The 15,486-nt window shown below is 42.0% G+C and overlaps 1 protein-coding gene and 1 long non-coding RNA gene across 4 annotated transcripts in view; one reads left to right on the top strand and one right to left on the bottom strand.

The window, feature by feature from the left end:
- usp13 (ubiquitin specific peptidase 13) overlaps positions 1-10,524 on the bottom strand; it is a 43,226-nt gene extending 32,702 nt beyond the window's left edge. For 2 of the 3 annotated variants that reach the window (XM_031822370.1, XM_020480175.2), the window contains exons 1-5: positions 10,284-10,524; positions 8,557-8,682; positions 3,706-3,766; positions 1,583-1,704; positions 345-487 (exon numbers count right to left, since the gene is read on the bottom strand). In XM_031822370.1, the coding sequence (XP_031678230.1) occupies positions 345-487; positions 1,583-1,704; positions 3,706-3,766; positions 8,557-8,682; positions 10,284-10,394 (563 nt within the window). In that variant the 5' untranslated portion in view covers positions 10,395-10,524. Of the gene's footprint in view, positions 1-344; positions 488-1,582; positions 1,705-3,705; positions 3,767-8,556; positions 8,683-9,588; positions 9,709-10,283 lie in introns of those variants that run through there. The other variant, XM_031822371.1, reaches the window with a different exon arrangement.
- On the top strand, positions 10,489-12,620 carry LOC116373937 (uncharacterized). The gene is made up of 2 exons (XR_004209639.1): positions 10,489-10,582; positions 12,402-12,620. It is a non-coding gene; the product is annotated as an uncharacterized LOC116373937 (long non-coding RNA).
- Positions 12,621-15,486: the final 2,866 nt, after the last annotated feature.

Here is a 15,486-nt window from a genome sequence, read left to right as displayed (position 1 = left end):
TTGTCTGCTTGGGGTTATATTTAGTGTCTGTCCACTGGAATATACCATTCGATCATGGTAAAGGAGAGATTCCTTAATATGGGATCAGAATCCGACAAGGTGGAGGGACACACAAGTAGCTCAAGTAACCCAAAACGACCCCCAAACCACACAAGAAACACAGGAGGACCCACAAACTAGCAGCAACACAAGAGCACAAGTAACACAAAATGATATGACACTGTAGACATACATATTCTCTAGAGGCTGACAGAGACGGCAGCTGTTCTGAAGCCAATATCTACAATATTGGTGTTTCCTAAATAATTGCGTAACTCTTGTCAGTCCAATCAGTGGGCTGTTACCTGGGTGGGATCCTCACTCCGTTGTCCTGCTGTCGGAGACTCCTGGCGTGTTTGGAGACCTGGATCTCCTCGTCCCAGGAGTCAGACTCCTGCTTTTTGTAGGCTGACGCAGCGTTGAGCGCGGCATCACAGGCTATTGTCACCTGGGAGTCACAGGACACACAGGAGCCATTAGATCTACTGATTGAGGAGATGTGTTTCACTGACATAAGACTAGTAGTAGTTTGGGGGTGTCGATAATGTTTTTGTTTGCATTGGAGACGGCTCTATCTGTCCCCTATTACCGGACTATTAATGGCCCAGTGCACTACTTTTCTGAGAAAAATATATATATTTTTTTAATTTCCTTAATATATATTTTTTTTCCATTGTGATTTTTCTGTAGGTAGCTATGGTAACAGGTCTATGACTGTGGTGCATACAGGAGGATAGATAACCTGATTCCAGTTAGATCAGTGAGGAAAAGAGACAAGAAATATGTTCCTGAAACTAAGATAATTATATAATAGAGTATCACTGTAGTTCCTCACTGATATGTCTATTTTACTAGCACCGATAGCAGAGTAAGCCTGTAACAGAGGATTAATAACACCAAATAATGTAACTTTTAAAGCCCCCATGCAGTCTTTTTATTTTAAATCATCACTATACGTCTCATAACTCACGCTGTGCGTTTATTTCATGAAAATAATTTATTAACATAACCCCGAGCCTCCTTTTGCCATTGAAATGCTCGGTTTGATCATGTGGGCGTATCAATACAAATTTACATATATTACATACACAGCCCTGATTGGCTGATAGTATAGTCTAGACTCTAGCTTACCACACTTACCCGTTCAAAGTAGGAGGATATGTATGCAAATAAAAGATGACTGGTCATTGGTTAGAATAATCAGATCAGATTGTGATGTCACTACTACTACTACTACTAAGCTACTGTCCTGCCCATTATAATAGATGTACATAGGCATATGGTTAATACAACCAGTGGTACACATGCACACAAAGGCTTTCACAACAATTAGACCCTGCGATTAACAAACCATTAACACAGGATGCCCCCCCCCCCCCCCAAAAAAAAGAGGAGCACAGGATACCTATGGCATACAAAAACGAAAAATAAGATAAGGAAGCACTGCACTGGAAAAGGCAAATGGCGAGAAGGGTGGTACGTGATCCACTGTTTCCATTCAGCATGCATGGCACACAGAGGGCATGGGTACACACTCACTGACCAGTGCAGGCAACTCCTCAATATTTGGTAAGGGGATCTCGAAGTGGTCTGGGAATATGACGAGCTTGGCCTCGTCTTCACACTCATACTCATCCCCGTTAAAATCACGGTTCAGTTCTAAATCTGAGAGAGAGGAAGCAGACGTCAACATTCAGTTCCCATGAAACAGTGACTGATGATTCATACACTTGATTGGCCTTTCACTGAGCATTTGTCTTGGCTATACAGGAAAAAAAGTGAGATGCAGGGTAGCCTAGTGGTTAGAGCGTTGGACTAGTAACCGGAAGGTTACAAGTTCAAACCCCCGAGCTGACAAGGTACACATCTGTCGTTCTGCCCCTGAACAGGCAGTTAACCCACTGTTCCTAGGCCGTCATTGAAAATAAGAATTTGTTCTTAACTGACTTGCCTGGTTAAATAAAGGTCAAATAAATAAAAATACTCACATCAATTCTGGAAAAGCATCCAATTAGAATATGGTAGTTGTTTCAGGTGATCTAATGCATTTCTGAGATCATGTGATTTGTTAGAAGGTGCATTATCCAATAATACATGGGGTGTGTATGTATTTCTTGAATATTTGAGCTTCCATGTTAGCTGGCTTGATAAGATACAGTATACATCCAGTGAGGTAACCCAGACTTGAGGTTTAGGGTTAGAAGTCACAGCTGCAGAACAGAGGTCAAATGTAATATAAATATCCCTTGTCAACAAGGGTCAAAATATCCAATTGTTTAATGAGGTCTGGGGTCAGGTGAATACTACTGTATGTTAAAATTCCACATGGTGCTCTGGACCTCTCTATGCTGAACTGTTGAGTTCTACTGAGAGTAGTAGGATGCAAAGTCCTCCTTTAACAATTTCACAATAGAATGTCATCAATTTAATAGAATACTCAAGGCATAATTGACGATAAGTCAATACATGTTTGAAATGCATTTGGGACTTTCAGACAGCGCTTGTAGAACCTTGAGTCAAATTAATTGTGTCCCCTATTGTTTTTACGATGTCCAGAACATTAAAATAGTTGATGACGAATTGTTGAGTCATATAGTAAGTAGCCAGATAATGTTACTGCGTACATTGACCCCTTCTTTTTCAACCCTAGTCCTCTCTCCTCTAAGGCTTTTGTTAAGAAGCCTCTGGTTACATGATGACGTGTGGGCTGCTGGCTGACTGATTAGATCGTCACTGGTATAGAAATGCCAAAGCAACATTGAGCTTTAGCTTGGGTTCCAATGGCCATCAAAGTCGAGAGGAGATTTGGAAAGGAGGGAGGGAAAATACAGTTCACATCAGGTTGGAAGAACCTCTGTGTCCAGGCCTGCAGAGTGAAAAGACAACAATCCAGCATGTCCAATAATGGGAGAGTGAATCTTGTAGCCTGGTGCTTCTGGGTATGTAGGCTACACCGAGGCAGGGCACTGAAGTGGCCGGCTACACAGCTTTAAGTGGATAATGGGAGATAAGGGAATGGAGGGTAAGGGAACGTTGCAGGGGCAGATAAACAGGGGAGGTAACTAGCGAGCGCTGATTATTTAAATAAAACTAGCGCGAGAGGAGAATCCACCACCTGGCCCTCCCTTGCACGTGTCATTGTGGCCGATGGCCGGGGGAGATGACGGGGCACAACAGCTGAGGCCAGCCGAGCGACAGGCAGGTGCGGCCCACTGTAAACCAACCCCCGTGTAGGAGGAGAGTAGACCAGGCCGGGCATGTGGCACTTTGGATTTAGAATGGTTACTAACTGCATATACGAATAAATTAGCTAAATTTAGAGTTGCCTGGCAGGAAAGGAACGGGGGGACAGGCCTCGGGCTCTGGACATGGGAATATGTCACTTTAGGCCAGAGAGTGTATGGCCAGTGTAGGGCAACCACCATATAACCAAATAAAAACAATAACAGCATGACACGATGACAGACAATTTCCCCTAATAATCGCATTAGAAAGGGGGAAATGTCGGCCTATAGTAAAGGATGGGAGAGTCTTGTCCTTCTCTTCAAGATGGGCTGACAAACAGACTACTGAGAGAAATGTGACTGTACTGTAAATAACCCATAAGGAGACTGAGTTTAAGGGGAACTCCCCATGAGGATATTTTCCGGACAATATCAGGCTTACCTAGGAACACTCTGCCATTTCTTCTTCTGGAGATGGCGCCTCCTGCGGCACCTGTGGCTTTCTGTGGGAAACAAATTAACAGGTTATTAACGGAGCAAAATATGTTGTATAAAGCTATATATATCAAGCAAATATATCTCTTAAAAATGGCCTATTCTCAAAGACAGCGGTAGCAAGCCATGAAACTACTAGTTTTCTAAAATACAAAATGGTTACCTTTATAAATTAGAATACTAAAACAGTTTTGATATATTTACAGTAGTTTTTTTCCAACACTAATACAAATGCCTAGTTAGTGCTGGCTGACAAAACGTCAAATATAACAGTATATGAATAAATACTGGAAGCATGTCCTTAATAAACTCCTTAATAAACCTTAATAAACATAGAGTAGAGTCAGTAGACTGTGAATATGTCAAATTGTTAGCTAGGGTTACAAGACCATTCACTGTGAACTGACTGGATCCTTCTGATCCAAATCGAGTTCAGATTGACTCCCATCAACACATCGAACAGACACGAAGAATGAACTCTGGGACTAACTAGCATCATGGGAAAACAACAGAAACACGAGCCGGTGGAATGAGGACAGCTGTTTCTGGACAGATCCAGGCATGAAAATAGATGCACTTATCTGGGGGTCAATTAGGACCGAACGGAAACGGTGGCAGCTAAGGTTGTTTTTATTTTAAACTGAACATGCAGTTTCCTTACTCGATTGTAAACAGAACAGAGAACAGCATTCTGATCTGGATTGTTATGTTGCTGGGAGACGTAGGGAAGATCTACTTGGCTAGATCCATTTGTCAGGCAAAAACAGGTGTGACATTTGTCAGGCAAGTGAGTGATATTTTATTTTTTATTTTACCCTTATTTTACCAGGTAAGTTGACTGAGAACACATTCTCATTTACAGCAACGACCTGTGGAATAGTTACAGGGGAGAAGAGGGATGAGTGAGCCAATTGTAAGCTGGGGATGATTAGGTGGCCATGATGGTAAGATAAGTGATAACATGTAAATAATAAGCAGCTTGCTACCTATTTTGAAGCTTTTGTGTCAGGATCCGATGTAAATCTATCTGTAGTATTACAATAATATAATTTGAATAACGCATCCTAGAGTACAGGCTTGAGGGCTTCGTATTCCCACCCCAACTGTGCAATTGTAACATATTACTACTGTATAGGCCTATGCAAAGTGCAGATGACTCAAATATTATTCACTGAAATCCCTGTATGCTGTGCACATGATGAATAAACATTGATTTAATTTGATGATCCATCACTGACTAAATTGAAATTTCACCATAAATGTTGTGGTTACAGTGTGCCTGTCAGTGCCATACCACCAAAAAAATGGTTGAACCAAAACAAATCTGAAGTTAGGGAACTTCCAAATGAATTAGTGAACAGAAACCATTAGTTAAAAGGGAAATGTCAAAAATGTTCTACTTTGTATTCATGCTCTCCAGCCCTACTGAAAAATCCACATACAGTGCCATCGGAAAAGTATTCAGGCCCCTTGACTTTTCCACATTTTTTTTATTTAACTCGGCAAGTCAGTTAAGAACAAATTCTTATTTTCAATGACGGCCTAGGAACAGTGGGTTAACTGCCTGTTCAAGGGCAGAACGACAGATTTGTACCTTGTCAGCTCCAGGGTTTGAACTCGCAACCTTCCGGTTACTAGTCCAACACTCTAACCACTAGGCTACCCTGCCGCCCCATGTTATGTTGCAGTCTTATTCTAAAATAGATTAAATAAATTAAAAAAATCCTCAGAAACCTACACCCCATAATGACAAAGCAAAAACAAGTTTAGAGATTTTTGAAAATGTATTAAACAAAAATATATATATTTCCTTATTTACATATGTATTCAGACCCTTTGCTATGAGACTTGAAATTGAGCTCAGGTGCATCCTGTTTCACTTGATCATCCTTGAGATGTCTCTACAACTTGATTGAGGTCCACCTGTGTTAAATTCAATTGATTGGACATGATTTGGAAATGCACAGTGTCTATATTAGGTCCCACAGGTGGCAGAGCATGTCAGAGCAAAAACCAAGCCATGAGGTTGAAGGAATTGTCCGTAGAGCTCCGAGACAGGATTGTGTCAAGGTACAGATCTGGGGAAGGGTACCAAAAAATAATTCTGCATTATCGAAGGTCCCAAAGAACACAGTGGCCTCCGTCATTCTTAAATGGATGAAGTTTATAACCACCAAGACTCTTCCTAGAGCTGGCTGCCTGGCCAAACTGAGCAATCGAGGGAGAAGGGCCTTGGTCAGGGAGGTGACAAAGAACCCAATGGTCACTCAGAGTTCCTCTGTGGAGATGGGAGAACCTTCCAGAAGGACAACCTTCTCTGCAGCACTCCACCAATCAGGCCTTTATGGTAGTGGCCAGACGGAAGACACTCCTCAGTAAAAGGCACATGACAGCCCGCGTGGAGTTACCAAAAGGCAGCTAAAGGACTGTCGGACCATGAAAAACAAGATTGAACTCTGGCCTGAATGCCAAGCGTCATGTCTGGAGGAAACCTAGCACCATCCCCACGGTGAAGCATGGTGGTGGCAGCATCATGCTGTGGGGATGTTTTCCAGTGGCAGGGACTGGGAGACTAGTCCGGATCGAGGCAAAGTTGAACGTAGAAATGTAAAGAGAGATCATTGATGAAACCTTGCTCCAGAGCGCTCAGGACCTCCAACTGGGACAAAGGTTCACCTTCCAACAGGACAACGACCCTAAGCACACAGCCAAGACAACGTAGGAGTGGCTTCGAGAAAAGTCTCTGAATGTCCTTGAATGGCCCAGCCAGAGCCCGGACCTGAAACCGATCGAACATCTCTGAGAGACCTGAAAAAGCTGTGCAGCAACACTCCCCATCTAACCTGACAGAGCTTGAGAGGATCTGCAGAGAGGAATGGGACGAACTTGATGCTGAGTTGATGCTGTAATCGTTGCCCATGGTGCATGGAGTAAAGGGTCTGAATACTTATGTAAATGTGAAATTTCATTTTTTATTTTTTATTGTGAGACACAGAGTAGGTGAAGGGATGATCTCTGCATGTGTGGTTCCACTATAAAGCATGGAGGTGGTGGTGTGATGGTGCTTTGCTGGTGACACTGTCAGTGATTTATTTAGAATTCAAGGCATGCTTAACCAGCATGGCTACCACAGCATTCTGCAGCGATATGCCATTCCATCTGGTTTGCACTTAGTGGGACTATAATTTGTTTTCCCAACAGGACAATGACCCAAAACACACCTCCAGGCTATGTAAGGGCTATTTGTCAAAGAAGGAGAGTGATGGAGTGCTGCATCAGATGACCTGGCCTCCGCAATCACCTGACCTCAACCCAACTGAGATGGTTTGGGATGAGTTGGACTGAGAGTGAAGGAAAAGCAGCCAACAAGTGCTCAGCATATGTGGGATGTCATTCAAGACTGTTGGAAAAGCATTCCTCATGAAGCTGGTTGAGAGAATGCCAAGAGTGTGCAAAGCTGTCATCAAGGAAAAGGGTGTCTACTTTGAAGAATCTCAAATGTAAAATATATTTTGGTTTGTTCAACACTTTTTTGGTTACTACATGATTCCATATGTGTTATTTCATAGTTTTGATGCCTTCACTATTATACTACAATGTAATAACATGGCACAACAATATTACTACTGTCTCATTCTAGGTCCAAGCTCCAGAGCTTTTGTGACAGGGCCTTCTCCAGGGTTGCTCCAAAGCTCTGAAACTCCCTCCCTCCAGCCATCTGTGACTGAGTCCAAAGCTCTGGAACTCCCTCCCTCTAGCCATCTGTGACTGAGTCCAAAGGTCTGGAACTCCCTCCCTCTAGCCATCTGTGACTGAGTCCAAAGGTCTGGAACTCCCTCCCTCTAGCCATCTGTGACTGAGTCCAAAGCCCTGGAGCTCCCTCCTTCCAGTCATCTGTGACTGAGTCCAAAGGTCTGGAACTCCCTCCCTCCAGCCATCTGTGACCGAGCCCATCACCATCTTTACGCCCCAGCTCTTCACCATTGCCTAGCCTTAAAGGGATACTTTGGAATTTTGGAAATGGAGTCAGATGAACATGTAGATACCAGTTTTATGTCTCGGTGTCCAGTATGAAGGAAGTTAGAGCTCATTTTGCGAGCCAATGCTAACGTGACTGAAAGCAGATACCCATAGACTTTAAGCCATTGCGATAACGCTAGTTAGAAATTGCACTAGTAAGCAAACTGCACAGAGACATACAAATGGTATGCACGAGTTCATCAGACTCCTGAAGTATCCCTTGAAGCCCGCCCCCCCTCACACACTCTCTCCCACACACACAAAACCGCTCGCTCGCTCACTCATACACTGAAACATCACAGTCCTTTCCATTCTTGAGCCCCTCCCTTTCATTTTGTTTCATGTTTTTGTTTCTTCCTGCTATTAGTTTAGTGTTGTCTTGCTTTGGATCTCTGTGTTTTGTTTAGGTTCTACTATTGGGCTACCAAGTGGCGCAGCGGTCGAAGACACTGCATCTCAGTGCAAGAGGCATCACTACAGACCACGGTTTGAATCCAGGCTGTATCACATCTGGCCATGATTGAGAGTCCCATAGGGCGGCCCAGCTTCGTCTGGGTTTGGCAGTCATTGTAAATAAGAATTTGTTCTTAACTGACTTGCCTAGTTAAATAAAGGTTACATTTAAAAATACAAATAAATACTATTGTAAAGCGACTTTGGGTTGAAAAGTGCTATGTAAGTCCCATGTACTATTAAATAATATAATTTGTCAAATGTACGTACACTATGCACTGTCGGTGTGTAGACCAATATAGAAGCATATGGTATGACCCCTCACCTCTTTGACATGCCGTTTGAGGAGCATGTAAACACTCTGTCCGGTTTTACGGTAATGTCTCTCCACATGTTCTCTGCCAAAGCCCAGGAATGTGTTCATACACACATACAAGCCTCCCTCAGACTCCTGTGAACAAAAACAACATGTGGTGAACAACATGCAAGGCACACACACACACACGAGGTAGCACACGTATAAGGAACAATGATGTGTATTTGTCAAAACAATGTCAAGTGAGGTGATTTAACAATCTGAAATTCAGATAAGCATCTCCCCACACACACGAAAATACCAATGTTTGGGTTCCTACTGCGTGCTTACTTTGGGTCTCTAACGATGACTCACCAGATAGAACTCATTCATAAATGAGAAACAAGGGCAGTACATGGAAATTGCAATTTTCTCCATTTTGACTGCATTCTATATTATGCTTGTTTTTCCCAAGGTGTAATGACGTTTGGGGTCAATAGAGGATGTCAGTTTCCAGTATATTGGGATTTGTTAGCAGGGTTGTGCCAATACAATGTCATTGCCAGTGACACACACACTTGTGGCAGGTGGATTCTATCATTTGATTTTAATCCATGTGATTTTCATGTAAACTAAAACAGACGTGGTCTTGCATTTAGGACGTTATTTTCTGAAATATGCCTACAATACGGATTTTGCAGACTGCAAATAGTTTAACTGTAATTGCCTACCACTATTAAAAAACAGCAACAGCCACAGAGTATCAAAGTAATGTCACGTGTTCATGTAATTTATGCCTTGAGCAACTGACACTCAACCACCTTCGAGGCACAGGCCTACATGATCCTCTTTCCTACACTCAACAACGGAGGTGTAACAAAAAATATCACAGAAATAACCCTCTATACTAGCCAAAATCTGCAGTTCGGATTAGGCCAATAGGCCCTGATGAAACTTTAAAGCGCTGAGTTACACACAAGCTTCAACCGCGCTGGGATAAAAATAACCAACTTGTCAGTCTTCAGTCTGACATGATGAACTCCAGACAGCTGAGTCACTCACCTTTAAAATGGTTTCAGTTGAGCAATTATAGATTATAAAATATGTTTCCTCATCAAAAAAACGTGTGAGTAGTTGGTTCTAAAAGCCCAACACATGGTAACCTCAAACTACCAACAGTTTGTAATAGCGCGCGTGCGTTTCAGTTCATCGGTCTCGTGAAGTTGTTGCAGATGGCAAGTCAATCACATTGAAATAAAATGCCGGACCCCCCAAAAAATCTAAGACATTATTTTCTCTAATACAAAAAAAACAAACATTAGAAATAGCTCCCATATCAATATAACATTATTCTAGTGATTTTACATGTGGCTGGTGAGTCACGCTTTCAATACAACAACAAAAAAACACACTGAAAAAACTCAAAGTGTGTAGCCTAAAATGCAGAAGGGGGGACACAAAATAATGTAATGCACCAAAACACAGCCCAACCCCACGTAGGTGTCATTAATTACATTGACAAAACAGTAGACAGGCGCACAGTGAACAAGTACAATTTCACAAAGGAAATACCATTCCACGGGATGTAAACAACATTTAATTATTTATTTTTCTCAAGCTCAAGAGAATGGTGGCAATGGAAGCCCCAGATCCTGCCACAAAACTGCGCAGCTATTCACGTGTGTTAGGGCAGTTTACGGGATGAGTAAGGACAGCTTGGAACACACAAACACCCCATAATACGGGGAGACACTTACGGGAGAATCGTAGGAAAAGGCACATTCGCTCTTGAAAACCCTGTCTCCTGTTCTGGGAACTCTGATGGTGGGCATATAAGGGACAAGCAGCTCTCCTAAATCTGCAGCCATCTTCGCATTCCTGCTTCTCGCACCACAATGCTAAGGGAGTCACTAGAGAAGGCTGTCAGAGGAGAGAAGATGCTATTTTTAAATCATTCGGTCTCGACATTCCTCCAGCGGCGAGGGATATGACGCTGAAAACATAACGGAGGGGGAAGTCATTTTTATTTTATGCGAGAGCTATCCTCTATAAACATGTAATCAATAATCTCCTTCCAATTGCGTATGTCTGTTGCTTAAGAATTATAACGCTGTATTTACCGTAGGCGCAGTCACGCACTGAACGGTTTGACTCAAACGAGGGGTCCCACACACTTGATTGATAAAACCACCCATACAAATGGCTACACCCCTCACTGTTTTTCTGAGGACCATTCTCTGTTCAAATTAAAATGGAAATGCTAGATTAGGCTACCAATTGGTTTTTGAAGTGGTTTTGGGGGGAGGGGAGGGTGTGGTAGAAACTAGTAGGGATTTATTTGGTTTTTAAATAGTATTTTCTTAGTAGTACATAATTAGGAAGACCATAGTTGTGTTCCAATACTCATACTAACAGCACTAACCATAATATTTGTGGCGTGAATTGAGTATATAGTATGCTTATTGTTCATGGTATGGATATAGGTAGTATGCCAAAAGTTCCCGGATGTCGTACTAAATTCGCCAAAATATGAAGTATAGAGGCAGAGGACACTATTTCCATAATTTAGGGCCCATAATGCAATTCTTCATGAAATGGGCGTGGTTTCACATCGTTTTCAGATTTTAAGAAAATGGCGGAAAATATGCAGCCAAGTACAACAACTGCAGATACAAATTAATTGCTTTAACTAATTATGACAAATATTAAGAACATGTTGATCAATGTAATCAAATAATTACTTTTCAAATAAGTTACCTTACACGTTATGTTGGCTGACAATTTGTTACCTACGTTGTCCTTACGAACCACATAGCATATCAATGTGCGTTCTCAATGGACATTTGGTTGCTTTCTTAAATTCGCTCTGGATATCTACTCCGATTTCAGAGCACTTTCTTCTGATTACTGGCTGGTGTCAGTAAAGGTTGGCAAAAAAGTGTACTTACATTTTTGCCAGCAGCACAGTTACAGTCACCAACTCACTGGATAACATGAAAACTGCCTAACCAGCTCTGCTAGGGTGGGTAAAATGGTCAGAGTGGTCTCATTTGTGTCTGGAAGTAGCTAGCAAGCTAGCCAACATTAGCTTGGATGCTTGACTGCCATTGTAAGGTCAGAACGCTCAAATCAACCCTACTCCTCGGTCTGAGCGTCCAGTGTGCACTCGGGGAGTGAAACGGACAATCTGACAATGCTCTGAATTTACGAGCGCACTCTGGCACTTCATATTGAATTTAAGAACACACCCGAAGTCGTAAAATGTCTAACTCGTCATGTGTTATGCTAACTAGCTAGCAAGAGGTTGCATAGCAACAGCATCAACTTCCGGTAGACAGGCAAAGAGCTAGTACGCTCAACTGAAAGGATCCCATTCTTTACAGTATACTAAAATGAACTAATAGTATGTAGTATTTACTCATGAATTATGTAGTATACAGTATGTTAGTATGGGTATTTGAACACAGCTCATGATTGATAGCACAATTGGTTGGTGGCATGCACTTTAAACCTTTGTTTGCGGACCACCACAATATCATGGAAGAAGAATAAGGCTACAAATTGCACCACTTGTGCTATAGGCGTAGGGCTACCTTATGATTGTGAAATAAATTTGACATATTTTGCCCAAACGCTCAAATCCATACTAGGCTACTTATAAGCTGCATAGGCCTATGTATCCAAATTTGCTTCAAGTTTTTGTAAGATAAATAAATTATTTCAGACAATACTTTATATTCTATAGGTAACAGCTGTCACACCCTTATCCGTTTCACCTGTCTTTGTGCTTGTCTCCAACCCCCTCTAGGTGTCCCCCATCTTCCTCATTATCCCCAGTGTATTTATACCTGTGTTCTCTGTTTGTCTTTTGCCAGGTCGTCTTGTCAGGTCTTACCAGCGTGTTGTCCCATCTCCCTGCATGCTCAAGTTCTGTTTCCTAGTTTCCCTGATTCTGGCCATTCTGCTTGCCCTGACTCCAAGCCCGCCTACTGTTCTGTACCTTCTTGACTATGCCCTGGATTATGGACCTCTGCCTGCCTTAGACCTGTCTTTTGCCTGCCCCCTGTTTGGGTCAATAAACATCTGTGACTCTAGCTGTCTGCATCTGGGTCTTATCCTGAGGTCTGATAAAAGCGTTACTGTAATAACAGGTTTACTTTTTCTCCAGATATAGCCGACACTACATACAGTATATATACAAGCGTATGTGGACATCCTTTCAAATTAGTGGATTTGGCTATTTCAGCCACATCTGTTGCAGACAGGTGTATAAAATCGAGCACACAGCCATGCAATCTCCATAGACAAACATTGGCAGTAGAATGGCCTTACTGAAAAGCTCTGTGACTTTCAACGTGGCACCAACATAGGACGAAACCTTTCCAGTTGGTAAAATTTCTGCCCAGCTAAAGCTGCCACAGTCAACTGTAAATGTTGTTATTGTGAAGTGGAACAAGCAACAGTAGCTCAGCTGCGAAGTGATAGGCTACACAAGCTCACAGAATGGGACCGCCAAGTGCTGAAGCTCGTAAGCGTGCAAAAATCATCTGTCCTCGGTTCCAACACTTACTACCGAGTTCCAAACTGCCTCTGGAAGCAACATCAGTACAATAACTGTTCATCGGGAGCTTCATGAAATGGGTTCCATGGGTGAGCAGTCTCACACAAGCCTAAGATCTCCGTGCACAATGCCAAGCGTCGGCTTGCCACCAGTGGACTATGGAGCAGTGGACACCCGTTCTCTGGCAGTCTGGTGGCAGTCTCATTTGCACACACTGTATACAGATTTTTTCTATTGTGTTATTGTTTATTCCATGTGTAACTCTGTGTTGTTGTTTGTGTCGCACTGCTTTGCTTTATCTTGGCCAGGTTGCAGAACTTGTTCTCAACTGGCCTCCCTGGTTAAATAAAGGTGAAATAAGAAAAGGTAAAAATAGCAGCAAAGGGGAGACCAACTCCATATTAATGCCCATGATTTTGGAATGAGATGTTTGACAAGCAGGTGTCCACTTACCTTTGGTCATGTAGTGTACTCTTTATGAAGGGAAAACAGCTTATTTGACCACAGTGACTTTTCAGGGTTGGTACTGAGAGTACAATAAGTGCTAAAACAAATTTTCTACATAGATTAATGCTTTCAAATGTATGCTGTCTTTGTACCACAAGTCTGCATCTTATCAATATTGGGTGTATAAACAAGGTAAGTTTGTGATATTGTACTATATTTAGTCTCTAGACACAAGGGGTTACTGTTCTTTATACATTTCATGAATCACGTCATGCCATCAGAACAGCCTCAATTCGTTGGGGCATGGACTCTACAAGGTGTTTGAAAGCGTTCCACAGGGATGCTGGCCCATGTTGACTCTAATGCTTCCCACAGTTGTGTCAAGTTGGCTGGATGTCCTTTGGGTGGTGCAGCATTATTGATACATATTGGAAACCCGTTTGATCATGCAAACCCATCACCGTTGCAGTTCTTGCAACAAACCGGTGCGCCTGGCACCTACTACCGTACCCCGTTCAAAGGCACTTAAATCTTTTGTCTTTCCCATTCACCCTCTGAATGGCACACATACACAATCCATGTTTCAATTGTCTCAAGGGTTAAAAATCCTTCTTTAAATCGGTCTCCTCCCCTTCATCTACTCTGATTGAAGTGGATTTAACAAGTGACATCAATAAGGGATCATAGCTTTCACCTGGATTTACCTGGTCAGTCATGGAAAGAGCATGTTTTGTACACTCAGTGTATATAAAAACAATATGTAAAGAAATCCACACACACGCTTTGACACACTCTCACACACACACACATCCCACTAGAGTATATTCTGTATAAGCAAATCCAATGCAACTCAATGGAGACTTGCATAGTATATAGCCTGGACCAACATACAGCTCTATAAAAACATAAAACCATATCTAAGAAACCCACTCTCTCTCTCCCCTAGAGCAAATCAAGTAGATGTAAATTCAATGGAGCCTGGCGAGTGAGTCATTTTACAGAATTCTCTCTTTCTCAGATCTTAAACATGTTCAAATCTTAATAATTGTCTGGAACAATATATATAAAAATAATATATGAAGAAATCCCCACACATTGCTCTGCTCTCTTTTTTTATTTACAACTCTGGAAAATACAAAATGATCAGTTTCTCTGGTTTTACTATTCACAAGCATATGTTTGGGTAAAATGAACATTTTTGTTTTATTCTATAAACTACTGACAACATTTCTCCCAAATTCCAAATAAAAAACATTGTCATTTAGAGCATTTATTTGCAGAAAATGACAACTTGCCAAAATAACAAAAAAGATGCCGTTTTGTAAGACCTCAAATAATGCAAAGAAAATAAGTTAATATTCATTTTTAAACAACACAATACAAATTACATGCATTTACACCAAACATAATTTGTTGTGGCACATTTTTATATTGTACTAAGTTTAGAGGATGTGAACGGGTTGCGTTAGACTCGGGGTAAGGCCCCGCAATAGACTAGTGCCCTGTCCAGTAGGGTGTACTTAGTTTGAGTAAAAAAAAATCAATATTTGGTAGAATAACCCAGATTTTCAATCACAGCTTTCATGCGTCTTGGCATGCTCTCCACCAGTCTTTCACATTGATGTTGGGTGACTTCATGCCACTGCTGGCGCAAAAAGCAGCTCGGCTTTGTTTGATGTTTGTGACCATCCATCTTCCTCTTGATCAAATTACAGAGGTTTTCAATTGGGTTCAGGTCTGGAGACTGGGCTGGCCATGACAGGGTCTTGATTTGGTGGTCCTCCATCCACACCTTAATTTACCTGGCTGTGTGGCATGGAGCATTGTCCTGCTGGAAAAATCAATCCTCAGAGTTGGGGAACATTGTATTTCAGTGAGTGCGAGACCTTGGGAGGCCTAAAAGCCACAGCCTCGCACCCACTGTGGTATGTGTACCTTTAGATTCAAGCCAG

This window comes from Oncorhynchus kisutch, linkage group LG4, assembly GCF_002021735.2.
Source record: "Oncorhynchus kisutch isolate 150728-3 linkage group LG4, Okis_V2, whole genome shotgun sequence".
In the NCBI taxonomy this organism is placed as follows: domain Eukaryota; kingdom Metazoa; phylum Chordata; class Actinopteri; order Salmoniformes; family Salmonidae; genus Oncorhynchus; species Oncorhynchus kisutch.
Note: the sequence above shows the minus strand (reverse complement) of the source record. Positions and strands in the feature narration are given on the sequence as shown.